The sequence below is a fragment of the Symphodus melops genome, assembly GCF_947650265.1.
Source record: "Symphodus melops genome assembly, chromosome: 6".
Lineage (NCBI taxonomy): Eukaryota > Metazoa > Chordata > Actinopteri > Labriformes > Labridae > Symphodus > Symphodus melops.
In genome coordinates this window covers 693,153-716,843 of record NC_136696.1, presented here as the reverse complement: position 1 = coordinate 716,843, position 23,691 = coordinate 693,153, and the positions used below count along the sequence as shown (strand labels likewise).

Genomic DNA, 23,691 nt, shown 5'->3' with positions numbered 1-23,691 from the left:
TGACTTCACAAAGGACTTAGGAAAGGTGTTAGCAGACTTCAAAAAGGACTTAGGAAAGGTGTTAGGAGACTTCATGAAGGACTAAGGAAAGGTGCTAGGAGACTTCATAAAGGACTTAGGAAAGGTTTGAGGTGACTTCACAAAGGACTTAGGAAAGGTTTGAGGTGACTTCACAAAGGACTTAGGAAAGGTGTTAGCAGACTTCATAAAGGACTTAGGAAAGGTGTAAGAAGACTTCATAAAGGACTTAGGAAAGGTGTGAGGAGACTTCAAAAATGACTTAGGAAAGGTGTAAGGAGACTTCATAAAGGACTTAGGAAAGGTGTTAGGAGAATTCATAAAGGACTTAGGAAAGGTGTAAGGAGACTTCATAAAGGACTTAGGAAAGGCGTTAAGAGAATTCATAAAGGACTTAGGAAAGGTGTTAGGTGACTTCATAAAGGAATTAGGAGAGGTGTTAGGAGAATTCATAAAGGACTTAGGAAAGGTGTGGTGACTTCATAAAGGACTTAGGAAAGGTGTTAGGAGAATTCATAAAGGACTTAGGAAAGGTGTAAGGAGACTTCATAAAGGACTTAGGAAAGGCGTTAGGAGAATTCATAAAGGACTTCGGAAAGGCGTTAGGAGAATTCATAAAGGACTTAGGAAAGGTGTTAGCAGACTTCATCAAGGACTTAGGAAAGGTGTAAGGAGACTTCATAAAGGACTTAGGAAAGTGTGAGGAGACTTCAAAAATGACTTAGGAAAGGTGTTAGGAGACTTCATAAAGGACTAAGGAAAGGTGTAAGGAGACTTCATAAAGGACTTAGGAAAGGCGTTAGGAGAATTCATAAAGGACTTCGGAGAGGTGTTAGGAGACGTCATAAAGGACATAGGAAAGGTGTTAGTAAACTTCACTCGGTGATGTCATAATAATGTGACGGCGGCGGAGGTTGGTGACGTTTGTCTGCCGTGGTGGAACTACAGTTTACAGAAAATGGACGACAAAAAGCCTTCTTACACCCTCTGTGTCAAAATGAGACAAAATGAGAGCGAACAGAAAAAGTGACCAGATCACATTTGTTCCCAACACATCGTGTTGCCCTTTTCTGTAAAGTATTGTAAATACTTTGTTTGTTTTCTTTGGTTTGTTCACTGACCGGGATTTTGGCACATTTTTTACATGGTTGTATATATTTTCTTTGGTGAATAAAAACCCATCAACAGAAGTTTTCCCGACTGAGCCATCATCTTTTCACTTTTAAAAACGAACCTGTGACAAGCTGCATCTGCTCATAAAGTCAGAGCAGAACAAGCAGCAGACCGGGGACTCAATTTATGTTGTTTGTTGTCATAAATCACTCTGTTACTTTTATTTACCTCTAACCCCGCTGTCACATGCTCAACTTTATCAAAGCTCAACAGAGAAATAAATCTTGTTTTTGTAGCTTTTAGTAAATTCATTATTCTCAGATGGATTCTTGTTCGGGGTTTGTAAAGTTGTAATAAAGGGGCAGTTCAGAGGAGAGCGGCCAATAAAATCATCCATGACTTCAATCTGTGATCTGATCCAACACAACATAATACCTGACTAACACAGTTCAATGTACTGAAATCTATTATTTTGGCTGCTTGACTTTTTGATCCACCTTCTGTCTGTAACGTGATGTAAGACATGACTGTTGGTAACTTCACTCATCATGTCACTGTTACTAATCAACCTCTCGTTAGCTGTGTTACTTTAAGTTCTTACTGTCAGCATGAAGTCAGGACAGACAAACTCATCAAACGTCCCTTTTCACGCACGCTAACACAACTCAGACTTTACTCTCGAGTCCATGAAGGAGGAAAACACAAATGTCCGAGCGCTTTGAATCAAGACAGAGATAAATATTCTTCATTTACTGAATATAGATGAACTCTGTTTTCACAAACAGAGAGATTATAGATTATATATATATGAAGAACTAAACAGCTTATTGTTACTTTATTTATACTCATATTTAATCACATCTGGACTTACTCTGCCTTCCTGCAGTTCCTCACAGCTGGAATCAGTCTCAGTCGTCCCTGCTCTGATGTCTTGTACTTCTGCAGGTCCAGCTCATCCAGAACCTCCTCAGACATCTGCAACATGTAGGCCAGAGCAGAGCAGTGGATCTCAGAGAGTTCCTTCCCTGATCTGTTCTCTGACTTCAGGAACTCTTGGATCTCCTGATGGACTGAGAGGTCCTTCATCTCCGTCAGACAGTGGAAGATGTTGATGCTTCTGTCAGGAGAGATATCTTCACTGTTCATCTTCAGGTTGTTGATGACTCTCTGGATCATTTCTGGACTGTTGTCTGTCTGACCCAGCAGGCCTCTTAAGAGTCTCTGGTTTGACTCCAGAGAAAGACCATGAAGGAAGCGAACAAACAGGTCCAGGTGACCGTTCTTACTTTTCAGGGATTTCTCCATGGCACCTCTCAGGAAGACTTCCAGAGATAAGTCATAGCTTTCAGGAGTTTTGAAAAAGTTCAAAATCTTCTTTAAAAAAGTATTTCCAGATGATTCCTTAAGGAAAGCCTCCACTACACCTCTCTCCCTGTTGGTGAAACAGTGGAACATGTAGACTGCAGCCAGAAACTCCTGAACGCTCAGATGAACAAAGCAGTAGACTGATTTCTGGAACATCAAACATTCTGTTTTGAAGATCTCTGTACAAACTCCTGAGTACACCGAGGCCTCTGTGACATCCAGACCACACCGCTCCAGGTCTTCTTGGTAGAACATCATGTTTCCGTCCTCCAGATGTTCAAACGCCAGCCTCCCCAGCTTCAGAAGAACTTCCCTGTCGGCCTCCGTCAGCTCATGTGGACTTATCTGATGATACTTGTTCTTCTTCCTCTGTGTCTGAACCAGCAGGAAGTGTGAGTACATGTCAGTCAGGGTCTTGGGCAGCTCTCCTCTCTGCTCTGTGCTCATCATGTGCTCCAGAACTGTGGCAGTGATCCAGCAGAAGACCGGGATCAGACACATGATGTGGAGGCTCCTGGATGTCTGGATGTGTGAGATGATTCTGCTGGACAGATCTTCATCACTGAACCTCCTCCTGAAGTACTCCTCCTTCTGGGCGTCAGTGAAGCCTCGTACTTCTGTTACCCTGTCAACACATGAAGAAGGGATCTGATTGGCTGCTGCAGGTCGAGAAGTGATCCAGATGAGAGCTGAGGGGAGCAGATTCCCCTTGATGAGGTTTGTGAACAGTGTGTTTAACGATGACTTCTGTGTGACATCAGACACAACCTTCTTGTTTGTGAAGTCCAATGACAGTCTGCTTTCATCCAGGCCGTCAAAGATGAACAACAGTTTACAGACGGTGAGCGTCTCTGCTGCCACTTTCTGTAATGTTGGATGGAAAACACGGAGCAGCTCAAGAAGACTGTAGCGCTTATCTCTGACCAAGTTCAGCTCCCTGAATGAAAGCAGGATCAGCAGACTGACGTCTTGGTTCTCTGAGCCCTCGGCCCAGTCCAGAGTGAACTTCTGCACTGAGAAGGTTTTTCCAACACCAGCCACGCCGTTTGTCAGAACCACTCTGATGGGTTTCTGTTGGTCGGGTTGAGCTCCTGTCTTTGGTTCCTGTTGGTCGGGTTGAGCTCCTGTCTTTGGTTCCTGTTGGTCGGGTTGAGCTCCTGTCTTTGGTTCCTGTTGGTCGGGTTGACCTCCTGTCTTTGGTTTCTGTTGGTCGGGTTGAGCTCCTGTCTTTGGTTTCTGTTGGTCGGGTTGAGCTTCTGTCTTTGGTTCCTGTTGGTCGGGTTGAGCTCCTGTGTTTGGTTCCTGTTGGTCGGGTTGAGCTCCTGTCTTTGGTTCCTGTTGGTCCGGTAAGGCTTTAAAGATGTCCTGGCACCTGATTGGAGTCTCATGGAGGGTCTTCTTCTTTTTAGAGTCTGTCTCCATCTGTCTCACCTCATGTTGGGTGTTCACCTCTTCACTCTGCCCCTCTGTGATGTAGAGCTTAGTGTAGATCGTGTTGAGGAGGATTCTCCTTCCTGTTTCATCACTTCCTTCAGTCACATGTTCATATCTCCTCCTCAGACTGATCTTATATTCATCTAAAACCTCCTGCTGACCTCTATCTGCTGAAAGAGAAGAAACATATCCTGAGACTGGATTTATTAAACAAACTGACTGACACACAAACCTCCCTGTGATAAATGTGTGCTGCTACAAAGAAGAATAACATTAATTAAAACCGCAAGCGGTGATGAAGGGACCGAAGCACCCCACGCATGTCGGCGCGTGTCGCGACCGCGAGAGTGCGACCGCTGGAGTGCAGCTGCGACACGTGGCCAAGCAGCAGGCCTTACAGTCATCGAAGGTTAAAAAATTGGAGTGTGCAGAGACATCAAAGTTTGATGGTACGCCGTGGCCACGCCCTTTGACGAAATAACGTGCGGAGCACAACGAGAGATCTTCAACATGTCCAAAACACACTGACACTGAGTTCACGATGATCGGATAAACGCTGCTGTAGGAGTTCGTTCAAATAGCTAACCTGTGAAAAAGGAATTTCAGCCATTTTTCTTGCATTAAAAAAAATATGGCGGACTTCCTTTTTGGTTATGACTATGGGTGTAAGAGGATTTTATGTAGCTTCTGACATACCCAATGAGCATAAAAAATCCCATGCATGTAGGACAAAGAAACCTCTATGGGGAGGCCATTTTTAAGATTTCATGGGGGCGCCACCGAGTCATTTAGCCACGCCCACTTATCATAACAACATGACAAGTTTAATTTTTCTACAGGGATCATGTGTCGGATGTTTGGTGACTCTACACCTATATTAAGACCCATAACAAACTACTTCCTGTTTGTGACGAACAATGCGTCCGTATGACCACGACCTTTGAGGAAATAACGTGCAGAGCACAACGAGAGATCTTCAACATGTCTAGAACACACAGACCTTGACGTTGTGTCAATCGGATATAGGCTTTTGTAGGAGTTCGTTCAAATAGGTAACCTGTGAAACGCGAATTTTCGCCATCAAAAAAAATTATGGCGGACTTCCGGTTTAGTTTTGACTATGTGTGCAAGAGGATTTATTGTAGTTCCTGACATTATTAACATACAAAAAAATTGTCATGCATGTCAGAGAAGAAAACCTCTATGGGGAGGTCTTTCAGAAAGGTAAAATAGGGGTGAGCCGAGACATCAATGTTTGATGGTACGCCATGGCCACGCCCTTAAACGAAATAACGTGCGGAGCACAACGAGAGATCTTCAACATGTCTAGAATACACTGACACTGAGTTTACAATGATCGGATAAACGCTGTTGTAGGAGTTCGTTCAAATAGCTAACCTGTGAAACGTGAATTTCGGCCATTTTTGTTGCGGACTTCCTGTTTGGTTATGACGATAGGTGTAAGAGGATTTTATGTAGCTCCTGAAATGCCCAATGAGCATAAAAAAATGTGTGCATGTAGGACAAAAAAACCTAAATGGGGAGGCCTTTTTGAAAATTTCAAGGGGGCGCCACTGAGTCATTTAGCCACGCCCACTTTTTATGCCAGCATGTCTAGCTTTATTTTTCCACTGGGAGCATGTGTCTGATGGTTGGTGAGTGTATGACTATATTAAGGCCCATAACAAACTACTTCCTGTTTGTGACGAACAACGCGTCCGTATGACCACGCCCTTTGAGGAAATAACGCGCAGAGCACAACGAGAGATCTTCAACATGTCGAGAACACACTGACATTCTCATTGTGTCAATCGGATAATTGCTTTTGGAGGAGTTCGTTCAAATAGCTAACCTGTGAAACGCGAATTTTCGCCATTGAAAAAAAATATGGCGGACTTCCTGTTTGGTTTTGACTATGGGTGTAAGAGGATTTTATGTGAGATCTCGCATGCTTAATGTGCATAGAAATTGTTGTGCATGTACGATGAAAAAACCTCAAAAGGGAGGCCCTTTTGAAAATTTGAAGGGGGCGCCACTGAGTCATTTTGCGAATTTTGATTACGAAATGACGAAAATATTTCATTCAAATATTTTCATTCACGTTCAGGCAGTGAAAAAGGGCGTCAAAGAGACGGACCAAAAATAGAAAAATAATCATTCGAAAAACAATAGGGTCCTTCGCACTGGTCAGTGCTTCGGTCCCTAAATATAATGAAGTTAAATTATATTGATACATTTGACAACATTAATGTAAATATTAACAGCATTAACAACAAATGCAATAAATGATAAAGTCTTGTTTTCAGACTCAGTGATTTCAGTCTTACTGATTTCAGTGCTGGACTGACTGGATATCTGCAGTCCTCGTCTTATTACAGGTCTTTGTCCACACTGGGGACAAGAGGACTCTCCTGATGAAGTAGACTGGTCCCAGTATGAGGTGAGACACTGTCTGCAGAACCAGTGTCCACAGCTGGTAGAAACTGGATCTCTCAGGACGTCCTGACACAAAGCACATCTGGACAGCAGCTCCTCCACAGAAACAGACCCCTTTGTTTTTCTGTAGAGATAAAAGATAAGATGAGGAAGTTCCGGGAGACAGGCAGATGGAGTAGATGCATGGCGCAGGTGCTCCAGTAAATTGTTGACTTTCCACACCACCCTGCCCTTTAATCCCTTTCAAATTGGGGAATAATTCGATATTTTTCCTCCTCTTTCACTCAACTTAGCTCAAATCCTTTTTTAAATGGCTTCCAAAGCCACTAAATCGAGCAAAAAAGACGAGGCTAGCTTAACACTGGAGGCTGCTTGAATAACACCGAGAGGAGATAGCTGCTGAATTCAGAACTTCGTTCACTCAGCTGGACTCCAGTGACAGACTTCGAAAGCCACAGCAGACGCCAAAATATTCGCATCCTCTGCCTTCCAGAGTCCATAGAAAGTGGGCGACCAACTGAATTCTTCTCTAAATTGCTGTGCGAGATTTTTGGAACCGAGACGCTGCCGTCCCCTCCTGACATTGATAGAGCTCATCGCTTGCTAGCAGCTAAACCGGCCCCCGGACAGCGACCACGCCCGGTCATTCTGCGGTTGCACCGGTACCAGTCGAAAGATCTCCTCATCAAGGAAGCGCGGCGGAGAGGGAAACTCGAATATCGTGAACAAACAATTTGTGTTGTGGAAGACTACAGCCCAGAAATCATCAACCTGCGAGCAGAATATAAGGACGTCATGGCAGAACTTTACAAGCGCGGCCTAAAGCCTGCTCTACTCTACCCGGCGCGGCTTCGCCTCACTCTGCAGAGTGGAGCCAGAAAGTGGATCGGCTCCGTTGTGGAGACACAAGACTACATCGATAACCTCTCTCAGCCACCGACTTCTACCTGAATGGGCGACCTGGTGTATGTGGACACATACACCAGGCAGACAGAGATACACTTTTAACAATATACAGGCTGATAATATGAAATGTCTAATGTCTTCAAAGCTAAATCAAAACAGAACTTGTTTGTGGAATAATAATTTAGCAAATATATATTTAAAGTTTCTCAATTTCCTTATCTGACATAATGATTGATTCTGTGATTGATTCAACAGAACATAATGCTTTCTCTATTAAATGTACTGTAACAGATGTGTAGGCTACACAAAACAGTATTTGCTATTTCAGCCATTAAAACGTGTTTGGCCTGTATTTTTCATCTACCTGCCGCCTTGACCAGTGAATCAGAAAGTGAATTTGGGACCCTGTCAGTAATATGGTGAGTGTCAGCAGCTGTAGAGCAGAGGTGGTTGTCTGTAACAAGCAGGCGTTTCCATGGTAACTGCAAAGAAGCAGGTTTGTAGGGACGACCCAAGACGAGTTAAACCTTAATTAAGCAAAAGTATGATTTATTCGATTACTCGATTAATCGACGGGATATTCGATAGAATACTCGATTACTAAAATATTCGATAGCTGCAGCTCTAGTTGTTTGTGTTTTTTCCCCCCTCTCATTTTTTGCCACTACTGTGGAAAAATGAAGCATTATTTTATTCTAATTCTATAAGGGCTTATACGCACGTTTATTTTTATTTTTCACTGGAGTTACTCTATAGTTAGTGCAAGATAGGAAGTGTGTTCGTTTTGACAATGGTTTTTAAGAGCTTGCTGCTGTTTTTTTTAGCAGCCTTCTTTTTTGGGGTGGGGAGGGAGGTAAGGGGTATAGTCGCTGCCAGCAATATTTTAGCTATCCACACATAAAACCAGTTTACACCTTTTTCAGCTTTAGCATAGGACTATTATGGTCTACCTTTTTTACACTTCATCCCTCCTCATCAAGCTATATGGACAGGCATCAGAAATTTGTAAGCTGGAATGTCAAGGGCCTTCACCATCCTATTAAAAGAAGAAAGGTCCGATAGTGATCGACTTTTGCGGTGCTGGAGGGGGCAGAGGTTTCACTCTTCCTTTCAAGCCAAAGCCAGAGGGGTCTCGGTGCTGATTAATGAAAATATCTCATTTTATCCTCGTTTTTATAAATGTCTATGCCCCCAATTCGCATGATGCGTCCTTTTTTGAGAAACTTTTTTCATTACTCCCGGACCTTTACTAACTCTAACCCTAACACATACTCTGTCAGATTCCGAGGAGATTTCAACTGTAGTTTTGACCCAGTTTTAGATAGATCCTCTTCCAACATTATTATACCGAGTAAATCAGCCTCTTCTATCCAGACATTCCTCTCTAACTATGGAGTCCGTGACGTGTGGCGCTCCCTACACCCCAACGATAGAGATAAATCTTTCTTTTCGCATGTCCATCACACTTACACCAGGATTGACAATTTTCTTCTCGATATCCAGCTTCTCCCGCTTGTCCATTCCTGTGCTTATGAAAGTATAATTATCTCTGACCATGCTCCCGTCACTCTGACAGTATCCCTGCCTGGAGTCCCACAGAAAAGCAGGCATTGGCAACTGAATACAACTTTACTGTCGGACGATACATTTGTAAAATTGATGGAGGAAGAAATTGCCTTTTTTCTTATTACTAACAACTCCCCTGACATGTCTAGCTTAATAGTGTGGGACGTGCTTAAAGCATATCTCAGGGGACAGAGCATATCATACACTGCACAATTGAAACGAACGTCCTGTAGAGAGCGCTCTGAGCTGGCTGACAAACATTATGCCCAGAGTAAAAATTCAGACCTCTATAAAACATCTGTAGAACTTCAAACCAAATTAGATCTTCTCACAACTCATTCTACTGAAAATCTACTTCTAAAAAATAAGTCCATGTTTTACCTACATGGTGACAAGCCTGAAAAACTACTCGCCAACCAACTCAAAGGTAGCAGAGTTAAACAAAGTACACCTGAGATACGGATGCCCAATGGTCTCACAACTTTGGAGCATTTAAAAATAAATGAAGCTTTCAGAGACTTCTACTCACAGCTCTACACCTCAGAGTCTCATGTTGATCACAACGCTACCATCGACTTCCTAAAAAATCTTTCAATTCCCAAACTCTCTCCAGACTGTAGAAAGAGATTGGAAGAGCCCATAACCCAATCAGAAATCGTCTCAGCCATCTCTTCAATGCAGTCTGGAAAATGTCCTGGCCCTGATGGCTTTCCGGTTGACTTTTTCAAGAAATTCTCATCTTTACTTTCTCCACAGTTATGTGCAGTTTTGTCTGAATCACACTCAAAGGGCTCTCTCCCACCATCATTTAATGAGGCTTGTATAAAGCTAACAGCTAAGACAGGAAAGGACCCGCTGGACTGCGCCTCCTACAGACCCATCTCTCTTTTGAATACAAACAATAAAGTCCTAGCCAAGATCTTAGTTCGCAGATTAGAAAACATACTTCCCACTATTATTTCAGAGGAACAAACTGGTTTTATTAAAAACAGACAATCTTATTTTAACATACGGCGTTTGTTTAATATGATCTATACGAGCTCCGGGGAGACCCCTGAGTGTGTGGTCTCCATGGATGCTGAAAAAGCATTCGACCGCATCGAATGGAAGTTCTTATTTAGTACCTTAGATGAATTCGGCTTTGGTCCAATGTTTACTTCATGGATAAAGTTGCTATACTCTAATCCCTCTGCTTCAATCCGCACAAATTCCCAGTGGTTGAAACCATTTCATCTACATCGGGGAACTCGCAAGGGCTGCCCTCTAAGCCCAATGCTATTCGATTTAGCTATTGAAACTCCAGCCATTGCACTCCGCAGTTGTAAGGCCATATCAGGTGTTGAAAGGAACAGCAGAGAACACAAGGTCTCTCTTTACGCCGATGACCTCCTGCTGTTCATCTTGGACCCGACGACCTCTCTGCCCCATGTCTTATCACTGCTTGATCAGTTCGGTCAACACTCTGGATATAAACTAAACTTCCATAAAAGTGAAATCTTCCCCATCAACAATGAAGCACGCTCATTAGACTTTAGCAACCTCCCTTTGAAAGTTGAAAATAGCAAATTCTCTTATCTGGATATTTCAGTCACTCGTAAATATAAAGACTTATTCAAGGAGAATTATGTCAAACTGCTGGACCAAACTAAACTGAAACTCTCCCAGTGGTCGCCTCTGTCCTTATCTCTCGTGGGTCGTATTAATGTCTTGAAAATGAACATCCAACAAAAAATTTTGTACTTATTTCAGGCTTTACCGATCTTTGTCCCTAGTGCGTTTTTTATCAGGCTTGATTCAATTATTTCATCGTATCTATGGCAGGGTAAACATCCTCGCCTCAATAAGATCTTTCTTCAGAAATCCAAAGTCAACAACTAACAGACGTTTTGCATTGATTAAAGCTCGAGAAAATTAGATTTTCACTCCAACATTCAAATGCTCATTTTGATGAAATTTGGGGACCTTTCTTGAACTCTGTAAGGAACTTTGAAAAGCCTTGATCCAGATGCAGCTTGGTTATTTCTTTCAGATGCATAATTAGATCTGTAATGTGACTGGGGATTTTATTTCTTCTCGTGGCAACACTGGCAGCGAAGGGGTAGGGATTGTTTTATAAGGGATATATATTTTGTTTTATTGTGTTTGCGGGTTTGCTGTTTGTTTTTTCCATAACTTAAAATAAGTACAGTAACACAGACTGCTGCTGTAGGTCCATGCTTTACTTACTGACTAGGTGCAGTCAATAGCTCTGTTTTTGTGCATGTGCTTTCTTTCTGCCTTGGCAGGTGTGGCTGTCGACTGCGCTAACTTCCTTTATTTTTCATTGACTGAACAGCACTGCGTTTCATGTACACCATGTTTGACTTTCAATAAAAAAAAAGATTTTGACTAAAAAAAGATAAGATGAGATTAAAACCATTGATGGGGATTCAAACCTGGTTCTGCACAAAACCTGAAAATTAACATGTTTGAGTTCATTGATAATGCTGTTGAGTCTCTTGGGAAGTGTTACAATATTTTCTTGACTCAAGTCGTTGGTGTAAATAAAATCACTGTTTCACAAACATGAATCAAATGTCTATTAAATTATTCTATTGTTTCAACTCTTGTTCTTAATAACAAGCACATTTCTGTAGTTTGACATTTTGGGGATTTAAAGAAGTTTTCTTACTTCTGATCTGAGGGTCCTGGTTCATTACTGAAGTTTGGAAGACGACCTTTAGACCTGTCACTCTTCATAGAGAGACAGCTGGACAGAGGAGACTCTGCTCTGTCCTCCTCTTTGTCTCCTCCATCACTCATCTTCTGATCTGAGGGTCCTGGTTCATTACTGAAGTTTGGAAGACGACCTTTAGACCTGTCACTCTTCATAGAGAGACAGCTGGACAGAGGAGACTCTGCTCTGTCCTCCTCTTTGTCTCCGCCATCGTTCATCTTCTGATCTCCAGTCTGCTCAGGACAATCAATGACGTTCATGGTACATCGACCTGAGGACAGGGAAGACATACAGGTAAGACACAAACAGGAAGGTTGTGTTAAATGGAGATGGTGAAGCCTCCATATTTTAATACCTACTGTGGTCCTTTTATTAATGATTTAATAGTAGAGACAGATTCATAAATCAGGTAGAGAGAGAGAGCAGGAAATGACACCAACCACTTGGCTACTAGCGCCCCCTAATGTAAACCTTTATGTGACTCTGCCTCTCTTCCTGTCTGCCTTAGTACCTGATCAAACACATCACTGCACTTTGTTTTGATCTTAACCTGATTTGTCCTTCTGATCTGACTCCCTGCTTGGTATTTGACCCTGGTCTGCTTTTAGGATTTGATATGTTCAAACATTTATCCTTCCTGTGTGTCTGATAATATCAAGGTTTTGAATTTTAAACTTCAAACATTAACCCTCGATCGCACCTTTGCACTTTTTAGTGTTTTTGACTTTATATTTCTTGCATATTTTATCCTTTATTCATGCATATTGTTGGTTTATTCAAGGTTGTGCATTTTTGAGTGTTTTATAATCACTATTTTAATAATGATTATATATTGTTATATAATAATCACTATTTTCGATCCTTCTTGAATATAAAGTATAAAACATGCATCTTCTCATTTCTCCCCTTAATTTGAAGCATGGGGCTTTAAGTGTATGCTCTGAGGGAGTCCCCTCCTGATGATGTCATTTTTACCAAATATGGTAAGGCTTAAGGTTACATAGTGTGAGTATTTGACACGGAACAAAAAATAATAATGCATATAAATAAATTGTGTTGCTAATCTTTCACATATACCAGGCTGTAATAATCAAGTTGTCATGAAGTATATTGAAAATATCATTTATATTGTATTTTAGACCATAAAATAGGGTTGCATCATGACAAAAACATGGCAATTTAAGGGTTAAAAAACTAAAACAATTCATTATCATTTGATATGTATGATTAGGACTGATGCAGATTCATGACATTATAAAAAAACAAACAAACTATAATTTATAAACATTTTATAGCTTGAGTTTTTATTTACACTTTTTAGTGTGAAGGGTGCATAACGTAAGTATTTTAAAGGTGCATCTAAGGGTTAAAGCAGTATGTTAATATTTAACAGCAGTTATGACCTTTGGAGCAACAGTTTTATTTCTAGAAGGATATAAAACAAAGTCTGTGATGCCTGTAAGGATCAAATCATGTCATAAAACCACCTTTGGTCAGATAGATGTTTTATTGAGATGTTAGTTACAGATAATATTTTATTAAGATCCATTATTTATCATAACTACTTTGAGGAGGTGGAGAATATCTAACATGAATGTGGAACATAAGCACTGACGTCCTCTGGACTTTATTTCATCTGAGAGAAAACCAGCAACACAGACTGAGAGCGTCGACCGCAGGAGTCCTGACAAACAAGTCTGATTCAGGACGATTCAGATTTTTAGCTACACAACTTTTACTTGACCTTACTTGTTGACTAAAAGCTGAGAAAAGAGGAAGTACTCCACGTTCACAGAGCTGATCCTGTTCTGTCTCTGATCAGTTTAAATTATTACTAAGCATGAACATGAGGTTAGAACAGTAACGTCAGAATAATGTTAAATTAAACTCACCCCGTGTCAGACGTGTTTGTCCTCCTGTTGATTTAAAATGGAGCCTGTGCTCTGACTGACTGAACACTTTCACTTTCATTGTGACTGCGTGTTTTCTTGGCTAACTGAATCAGCTCAGAGTTTCTCCTCCCCTTCTGTTTATTTCCTGGAACTGAAACACTGAGGACTTTAGTTTGTTCAGGTTTCTTGATGAATGTCTCCCTCTGCTGGAATCAAAGTAAAAAACATGAATCCAAGCTGACTGTATTTAGACAGTCAGTCAGTAAACTAAAACAAAGTGAGCTGGGATCATCTTCAACAATAGTTATTGTTTTCAGACCAGTAAAGACTAAAGCTGGCCACACTCTAGATGATTTTATAATCTTACATGATGTAGAAATGTAGGAGAGCACAGACATAAAACACATTTTCCACCCTTTTCTAATCTTAGAAACCTCTGAACGCACACACTAGACGACTCGGCAAGACTCGGGAGACCACACACTCAACGTTTGTTGTCACGATTTCACAGCACTGATTCCTGATGTCACAGAAACTCGCTCTATTCACTGTGAGTTCAGAACAGCTGTCCTGGCGTGCGCTCTGTTTTGCCCTGAAAAACAAAAAAAATGTAAAAATAGAGTGTGGATGAAATCCTGGCAGAGAAGACCACCTGGTTCAGGGTTTAGTTGTTTCTGTTTCACATACACATCTGTTACAGAACATTTGTATGAGAAGGCACTATGTTCTATCGAATCAATCACAGACTTAAGTTTAAGTTTCAGATTCAATACTTTTATTAGATTAGGAAAATTAGCAATGAAACAATTATTTGTTTGCCTTTATTTTTTAAACACACATTACAATATTACAGACTAAACACTTAAATCCATCACAGAATAATACATTGCCGTAGTGTTGCACACTTGTACACAAATGACCAAGCGTGCATGGGCTTTTTATGATTCTTTTAATTCGCTCTGAAACACAGAGACACAAGCACATCAACTCAGCGTGGCTGTCCACTCTTGGACATTTGGGTCGAATGAGGTAACCAGGGCATCAAAGACCCCCGTGTTGCCCTGAGCGGCCCCAGAAGTGCCTGTATGTTACACTTCGTACTTCGTCGACCCACAAATATACCAACTTCAATATCACAGTGCCTTTGTACAGAAATAACAGTATGACAGAACAAGATGCTAAATAAAGAGTTTCTCCTCCCCTTGTTATAACAAGAAATAAAAATTAATAATTTACCATCATCAGTTCAGATGTTTCTTCATGACCTCTCTGCTGAGCTCACAGTAAAATGCATTAAGCTAACTAGGTTTGGATAGTAAGTCAGCAAACTTAACAGAGTAAGTTGGGATCACCTACCTTCAGCATGTTGTGGATGTCAGATTGGTGATGAAACAGTTTCCAGATGATCCATGGTCAGATCACCCCCCATGGTATCAAGCCACTTGTGATCCATGGATCAGAATCATCATGGTGTAAAATAAATACCGTAAATTCCGTACTATTGAGCGCACCTGGATATAAGCCGCACCGGCTAAAAATAAGTAAATAAATGTATTTGTACATATATAAGCCGCACTTGATTATAAGCCGCAGGTGTCCACGCTATAACAAGAGCTATTTACACAGATGTAGGCTACCGGTAACATCCGCAAATACTGTAGCGTCCGTACGGACGCTAAAGGACGACGAGAGCGTTCAAATAATAACTTTTAATAACCCGGTCACTGTCGGCCGTGACCACGCCATTTACAGCAGAGAGCAACACATCACTTGCCGTAATAATCCAACTCTCTCCCCCAGCGTTCTCTCATACAGCCACTCAACAGTTCTCGCTGGTGCATTCACTGACTCTCCACATAATCGGAATTATGAACACATTATCAACTACTGACTTTACAACATGAACCGTTACAATACGAAGCCTAGCCGACGGTGTCTGTAACACGGCTGATGAAAAAGATGACCGTAATATATTTCACAAGAAAAAGTCCATCCATTCACTGCCTCAGAATGACTTCATTACTCACTTCCTCAGTCTCTGTTGTCGCTGTCAGTGTCATCTTAACGTGCAGCAGCTCTGTTAGCTTCTTTGACAGCCAGGTCGATCGTCTTTAACTTGTAAGCTGCATCATATGTATTTCTCCGTGTGTTTTCCATCATGAGGGTGCGTGCATGAAGCGCAAAATGACTGATATTAAGATCCGACGTGACGAAGTCAAATGTTTTTGCGGCAGAAGCTCATTGTCCCCCATAAAAAATCCATGCATTAGCCGCACCGGAGTAGAAGCCGCAGTGCTCGAAGTGTGAGAAAAAAGTAGCGGCTTATAGTCCGGAATTTACGGTACACAGCCGTTAAATCCCTGTGCAGCGTCTAAGAGAAAAGAAGTCAGTGTTAAAGTTGTTCATGTGGCCGCAAACAGGAAGTATTTCAGTCTTTTAAAATACATTTAGGTATGATGTTTTTAAGAAACGGGTCATATGTTATAGTGTAAGTTAAGTTTTTAAAAATGTATTAGATTTTAGAAACATTAAAAGAAGAACAGTAGAGAAAAATGATCTCAGTGAACACTACATTTTACCTGGATTATGATAAATGAACGATTACTTTGTTTTAGTATTTTGCCCTCATAGTTCATTGACATGGTCTCTACTTTAATATACTCAATCAGAGCTGGGATATTTCTTCAAATGAAAGTGCAAAACTTCATTATTTTAAAGAAATGCAGATAACACGCAAAAAAATATATTTTTTTTTAAAAACTGAAATCCACTTATTTGAAAATTTCACTTACATCACTAAAACAGTGTAAATAAAACATCTACTTATTGCAAACAAAATCAACTTTAACCATCTGAAGGTGCCATGTGCACCTTCACTAATGCTTCCTTTCCTTTAACTATCTTTTTGCACTCTCTCATTGCCTGCTCAGTACTTGAGCTTTCATGTTCCTCAATAAACACAAAGAAATTATATTATTGATGGTTTCAGTGCCAAACAACAACAAAATAAACACAAAGCACACAACACAACATAAGAAAAACTTTTGGACATTATCAGAAGTCTTTTTGTCTGGTCTGCGGGGAGCACAGTTAGAATCTATATCTTTATATTTTGAATCAAACACATCATTTCTGTGTGACAATAAAATCAGTGAGACCTCTCGTTCATGTTGATGAGTTCAAGTACAGCATTAAGCATCGTAATAAAACAACTTCTACAGTGTTTTTAGTCAAGGCACAAACAGTGACAGAAATGGGATATCTGTCAGTTTGAGTCTGTTACAAAGATGTTTACAGGTTTATATAGAGATTAATCATTTCCATTTATAAAAATTGAGTCGAAATACACAACTGGGTGAAAATGAATGCCAGAGCATCCAAAATGACAACATGATCAGTAAAACATGTTTTGGAAGTAATCCCAAGAGGGTCAATGCTAATATTAGCTGTGTCATCCTGCTAGCTAGCTCAACTTAAAACCAGTCCTTTAAAGTTTAAACGTTCATAAATATTAATATAATAAAATCTCAGTGTACTCACGCGTTTCTCCTGTCCTTGTCTCACTGAAAAGTTTGAAAATATTCAGTTCTTGTGTCATTTTTCCTTCTTTTTGCCAACCATCACTTATCGGTTTAAAGTGGAGGAAGACAAAAAGCGCTCGCGCTTGCCGCCAAATACCGTCTCTAACGAGGCGTTCATGAGCGTTGGAGAAAAGATAATCTCACCAGCACATTGTCCTCAGTAACCGTTTTCATGTGGTTATGTGTAATGAGTGAACAGGTCAAGAGTGTGCAGAAAGGCAGGTGAGTTAGTGGACCGACAGGAATGCAGTTATTTAACTCAGTCCTCTTTACTGAAGATGTCGGTGTTTAGGTTTGAAGTGTGACCGTGATAAGAGCTGTCTTCCAGTCAGCGAGTCTGTTTTTACAGTTAGTCCATTAAAGATACATCCAATAAGTATATTATATCTTCTGTTTCCAGTAGCTGTGGACTACCACACATGCACTGCACACACTTGACTGAAAGAGAGCTGATAGGAGGTCACTGTGTTAAACTCAAACACTGGTCTGGTTGCTGCTAGCTAGGAACAGTCTTAACTCCGGTTTTGGACTTAAACTGAATTTACTTTAGATTAAAACAAACCCCAGTTTACTCACACATCAGTCTCCCTGTATTCTCTCACAGAAAAATGTAAAGTTGTTTTCTTTCTTCCTTCTTGATTTCTGTCGATTCTTCTGGATTCAAAAGGTAACGGCTGCGTCAAAAGGTGCGGCGCATGCGCAGGACACGTCTTGTTTGTGTTGATGAGTTCAAGACCAACAGTCAGCGTCGGAATAAAAACAACTTCTCCAGAGTTTTTATTAATTTCACAACAAAGTGACAAAGATGAGACATCTGTCAGTTTGAGTCGATTACAAAGATGTTTGCAGGTTTATATAGAGATTAATGAAGAAGCAGGAGTCTTACATACATACATACAGTCCTACATAACAACAGTATCACCATCTTCAATGCTTTCTATAGCCTAGCCTTTAGTCTCATTGTGTTCATGTGTTCAGTGATTAGAGGTTTGTGTTTCTATAACCAGAAAATAATAGAATAGAGTGTCTCTATTGTCAATACATAATTTTGCTTCATCTTAAAGTGCACACAGCTAAAAAGAAATCACAGAAGAGGAATATAAAAAAGTAACTCTAATTAAGGTAAAATGGGCTCTGTATAGTAAAGTTATTTACAGGTAGCAGCATAGTAAACTATGGATAGATATTGCTGAAATATAAAATGTAAATATCACACAATATGAACTAAACTGTAGCAGAAATATAAATATTGCTTAGTATGAGGGAAATGGAGGAACTAAAACATGTTGTGGTTCTTCAGGCAGCTGGTCACCAGGTCACAGACTTTGGATTAATGGAATTGTAATTCTTTTTAATCTGTGAATAAATAATAGAAGAAGATGAAGGTGTGTGAAGGAGATCCTACAGAAGTGTAAACTCCTGAAGGAGATTCCTCTCTGAAAATTAAATTAAATAAAGATGAACACTAACCTGTGATCTATGTCACAGCTGTTTGATATCAATATGATAATTATCTTTGCAGAAAGTTTCAGATTTTGAGATCATCCCCATCGATTGGATTTGAAAGTTTGGTGTGTTTGAGATTTAGCTCATTTTAAAGCAGCAGCGCCACCTGCTGGACAAATATTGAAAGCTTTCTCCAAACAGCAGCCAAGCTTAGCTGCATCATGTGCAGCCCGATGACTCTGCTGGAGCCAGATTCACATTCAGCCCTGGCCGGGTCACCTCCAACTTATCCCACCTTTATAACACCATCACCATGACAACCACTAAACCCTCTTTAGTTGTTGTCTTTCTGTCTTCCTTTGTGTAAGTGTGTAATTCCTCTCCTGAACACTATGTGGAGCTTTAACTTAATGTGCTGAAAGCCAAGACTACAGGTGATCACAGCCAGGTGTGTGAATGAGAGCTAACAGTGTTGTGACCATGTCGGCTTGTCAGAGTGTAACCTGATCGTATTAGATGTATTAGCCTTCCTGCACCTCAGTGTTCTGTGCCTTCGACCACATAGTGAGGTGCTGATTTCAGCAGGTGTGAGGCAACAGAAGGAGAATTTTAATGTAAATAAATCTCTCATATTCAGTAGATGTTAAAAATGTGCTAAATCATTTTAGAATTCAAATTCTGTTTGTCATTTGACCCTAGTGGACACTCAAGGAACTGCAGGATTTTGCACTTCAGCATTGGAGGTTGATGCTTGGTGCGTCTCGTGTCTGACAAGATTTTATTTATTTGTAGATTTGTTTCTTGAAGGTGTTCTGCCACTTGTACATTTGTTTTATAAAAATCTAAATCTCTCTCCAGCTCTTCCTGTCTGCCTTAGTACCTGATCAAACACATCACTGCACTTTGTTTTGATCTGAACCTGATTTGTCCTTCTGATCTGACGAAGAAAACAAACACATAGCGGGCTTTAAATGAGGTTGAAACAAATGTTCCTGAACATGACGGACGATAGTTGAAACAAAGAGCGGAGAGAATAAAAGGTGCGTTTTGTGTTTTCTAATATCAGCACATGGAGAAGTCAGCAGTATTGATTAGAGCTACATCCAGTCAGCACAGTTCAGGAGACAGAAAGGAGCGGCGCTATGGAGTAATTAGCTGACGGCTGACTCAGGCCGTGGCAGCTTTGTGTGTCAGTGATGCTAAAGCGGATGAAGCGTATCTCCCCGGGTGTCATAAAGCTCTGCTTCATGGCCCGCTTGTAGAGCCGTGCAGATGAAGTCCAAAGAAAGACAATCTGTTCTGCACGCATCTTAAATCCTGTTCCTCCTCAGCTGGAGATCTAGATCGATTGTTTGCGGGGGCAGCGCTGAGATTCCTCCGCTGTCAGCAGCTGAAGGACCGCTGGAGTCTAAAAATACATCAGAGAATATTTCAGCTCCCATTTAATGCTAGCATGGTTAGCATGAGCGCTCTGCTCAAACTGTAGACTGTCCATCACACTGAAGCTCACAGCGCCCAGCGGGCAACAAGCTCCGCCTCCATGCAAGATTCAAAGGAGAGAAAATCACTGTCAATCAAAGGTTCTTCTGTTACTCATCCGATCCAGCTCCTCCTCTGAAACGAGCTCAGCCTTTCTCTCCAGAGAGCAGCACGCCGTGGACATGAATGGGCCCGTGTGTGGAGCTGGCACGCTGCCTCACGGCGTTCAGACACAAGGACGAGAGAAGCTGCAGCACGCACACACACACACACACACACACACACACACACACACACACACACGGCTGTGTGGTGTTTAACTTATGAATGGTTTATTAAAAAGTCTTTACAAATATAAACACAAACAGCATTCACAGTTTTTGTTCTGTCGTCATCGAGCTGCAGAAGATTTCATGACATTGTTTGAAAATGCAGCAATAAAAGAAGGCGAGTTTGGGCGGCCCGCTCTGAGAAGTACAGAGAGTTAGGATGAAAGCTCTTTTCATGTCTTTGATAAAAACAGTGAAGAAGGAGTGAAATGAAATGACTCTGATGAAACAAGTGAAATAACGTTCATCCCATCAGCACGACGACAGAGAGGAGAGAAACAGTCCTGTTCCAAAGCTGCACACAACTCCTGTAAACTCCCCTCAGTGCTTCTGTTCAGCTCACCTCGCTCACGCTGTGAGGGACACCTGTGAGCAGGGGCGTGTCCACAGGAACGCCCCGCCCCCCAACCTGAAACCACAAACTCTGATTGGCTGTTTGTCTTTTCAGAATCCACATTCAGTCTGAGCCTGGCTGGTTGGTGTCTTTACATGTGTGTTAGTCCTGAACACTGAGCACATTGTTTTTCATGAGAGCAAACTCCTGCAGCCTGTCCACCTCAAAGTGAAGCAAGCCGCCATTACAAGTGTTTTTGACTTTGGAAATGGTGACTCTGAACCAACATCTTCTTTCTGAGTCCTGAAAGAAGCTGAGGAGATGTGTCCCCGTCCTCTTGTGTGAGTGTGATTAGTGGTGAGAGGAGGGGAAACGGCAGCTCAAGGCGTGCATGTGCATACATGAGAAAGGCTCATGTGTGGGTGTCAAAGCTCAGGTGTTGGATTAATCTGTGCGACAGGTTTCTGAGCTGAGCTGCAGACTGAACCGGTTTGTACCCGAGCAGAGTGAGCGTGTGGTTGCACAGTCGCTGCACCGTCCTCACCATGTCCAAGCTGAGTCCAAGCCTCCAGCTCTGGGCGGCGGCTCTGGAGTCTCTGCTGGTGGAGTATCTGTAATTCCACTGGGAGGGAGCAGACACATGACTGTTGGTGTTCTTTGAAATCCACAGACGCACTCGCTCCCCCATCTCCAGCCCCACGAACCTGTAGATCTCAGCCGCCTTCTCCTCCGGGTCAAACGCCAGGTCCTCGTATCGCAGCAGCATGTAGCGTCCCTGCAGCCACGCCGGTCTCTGCAGGCCGGTCTCTGCGGAGGCTGACATGTCCTTACAGGTGCTGCTGATCTGGGACAGGTCCACGTGACGGGGCTGCCGTCCCGTGGCGTTCCATGTCTTCCAAGCACGGAACTGATCTGGGAAGGCCATGATGCGGGAGGCCAGGACGGCTCGGGGGTCTCTCACCAGGTGGATGATCTTCAGGTCCAGGCGAGGGTCTTCGGTCAGGGTGCGCAGGTCGCCAACCTCAGGGACACGCACCGTCTTTATGGCCACGTTTCCCCTCGACAGACACGACAGACACGACAGGGACGCTAAAGTCAAGTTCAGAGCGCCGCACTTCTTCGGACACCAGCTTACATCGGGCAGGTCTGAGGCCACGCCCCCGCCTCCCTCTGAGCACGTGGGAGGGGCACAGGGGGCGTGGCTGGAGCTTCGACGGAACAAGGCGCTGGTGACGTGGTCCTGCGGCTCAGGGCGGATGTAGCTCTCCATGAAGTGAAGGTCGCAGGCGTAGAGGTTGAGGAGGAGGTCCCTGTACGCTCCCAGGAGCGCCCGGCGGTCCGGCCAGCGGCGCGGGCGGCTGCTGCTGGAGTTGGTGAAGGCCTGCTGCACGTGGAAGAGAGGCTCAAACACGTAGAACACCTCCGGGTGCTGGTTGAGCAGCTGCCCCGTGAAGGACGAGCCGCTGCGGGTCGTGGCAAACAGCAGGATGTGTTTCCGTGGCGACGCCGCCTGCATCCAACCGTCGTCACACAACGGTCTCCACCTGGAGTCTGCAAGAGAACAGCACAAGCATCAAGACTAAATGAGTTGTTTCATTTCAGAGAGCTGAATCTGTTCTCGTCTGGACTTCCACCCAGGAGAACGTCAACACATCAAGCTGATGAAGCTTCAACAGCTCAGAGAGTCAAGATGCACGAGTCAGTCATGTGGTTACAGGAAGCAGCCCATCTCTAAATACATCACTGCTGACCAGGAGTTGATGAGCACATTAAAGGAGATCAATTAGAGAATCAGGGATGTGTCATTTCTCCGTCCTGTTCTTCTTGAGGGAGGATTTAATGAGCTGTGGGAGTCTGTCTGTTGCTTCACTTACACCTTGGATGACACGTCTTTCTCCAAACTGCTTCCATGTCCAACTTATTTTGTGACCGTGTCCACTTTGATCTTGTTGACATGATATCCATGCAGACTCTGTGCTCTGATGTGAGACCAGTGATGAGGTGGCAGCAGCAGCAGCTCAGGACGAATTTGGGAACCAGAAGGTCACCGGTTCAAGTCCCAGCACCGAGCAAATCTGGAAATCGGTCTGATAGCGAGCTAGCGCTTCTGAGCTGTGTGTGTGAAACTCAATGTTCATTGAATTTCCCCTGGCAGGATCAATAAAGTTTATCTTCTGCTATAAACAATATGAGCTCCTAAGCAGCCAATATTTGGACATTTCTTATTTTCACTTATTTCAATAACTGCAGGTAAACTTGTGCATATGGTGGTTTTTATACTTGAGACAGTTTGCAGGTGTTTGTCTTTCCTCTCGTCTGTCCTTTACTGAAGCTTCAGTCTGCTTTGACTCTTCAACATACAGTTTGTATGAATCCTCAGTGCTGATTGGCTGTTGGAGTGTACCTCTGTGTGGCGTGGAGCTGCAGTGGGACGCTCCCTCACAGGGTCCAGACAGGGAGTCCCTCAGGGTGCGGATGGCGGTGTACTGCACCCCCAGAGACGCACAGACCAGCAGCAGCAGCGTCTTCCAGGAGCACTCCATCCTGCCCCCCCACCCGGCTCTGCAGTGAAAACAAAGACACACAATAAGACTTGAGTCAGTTTAGTTCCAGGCTCGTTTGACTCCCTCAGACCTCGACTGATGGAGCAGTTGAAGTTCCTGCTGCCAGGAGCTTGTTAAAGCGTCTTTACATGAAATGAACATGTGGGAGACTTTCCCTCCCTCTCACTGTGCTGAACATGTTTCACCTTCACACCAACTTTATTTACACACTATTTGTGCTATGCTACGCTAACCAGCTGCGTGTCGTAGCTTTAGATGAGCAAGTAAGTCAAACAGAGTATTTACCAAAACCACTTCCTTACAACACAACATTTGTAATATCCAGCTTCAGGAAAAGGTTGCTTCCTCTTCGCTTGTTTCAACAGACACAATCTCTCCTGCAGCATCTGAACCACGAGGAACAACAAGCTGAGATTTGTTCTGTGTAAAAACACGACTGAAAGGAGGGACGCTCTCCTGTCCCTCTCAGAGACAGCTTCACACACACACACACACACACTCCCCTCGTTCAT

General features: G+C 42.6%; 2 protein-coding genes across 2 annotated transcripts in view; both read right to left on the bottom strand.

The window, feature by feature from the left end:
- Window positions 1-6,298, bottom strand: part of LOC306825396 (uncharacterized protein) — a 498,202-nt gene extending 491,904 nt beyond the window's left edge. Inside the window, exons 1-2 of the mRNA XM_079346114.1 lie at window positions 6,258-6,298; window positions 2,003-4,100 (exon numbers count right to left, since the gene is read on the bottom strand). Of these exons, the coding sequence (XP_079202240.1) occupies window positions 2,003-3,918 (1,916 nt within the window). The 5' untranslated portion in view covers window positions 3,919-4,100; window positions 6,258-6,298. The remainder of the gene's footprint in view (window positions 1-2,002; window positions 4,101-6,257) is intronic.
- A 14,729-nt stretch (window positions 6,299-21,027) lies between these two features.
- Window positions 21,028-23,173, bottom strand: LOC306825775 (carbohydrate sulfotransferase 1-like; the record flags this gene model as incomplete). The annotated part of the gene is made up of 2 exons (XM_079346732.1): window positions 23,020-23,173; window positions 21,028-22,166 (listed from the first exon to the last, which is right to left on the bottom strand). The coding sequence occupies exons 1-2, from the start codon at window positions 23,156-23,158 to the stop codon at window positions 21,028-21,030; spliced, it is 1,278 nt and encodes a 425-aa protein (XP_079202858.1). The 5' UTR covers window positions 23,159-23,173.
- Between the last annotated feature and the right edge of the window lie 518 nt (window positions 23,174-23,691).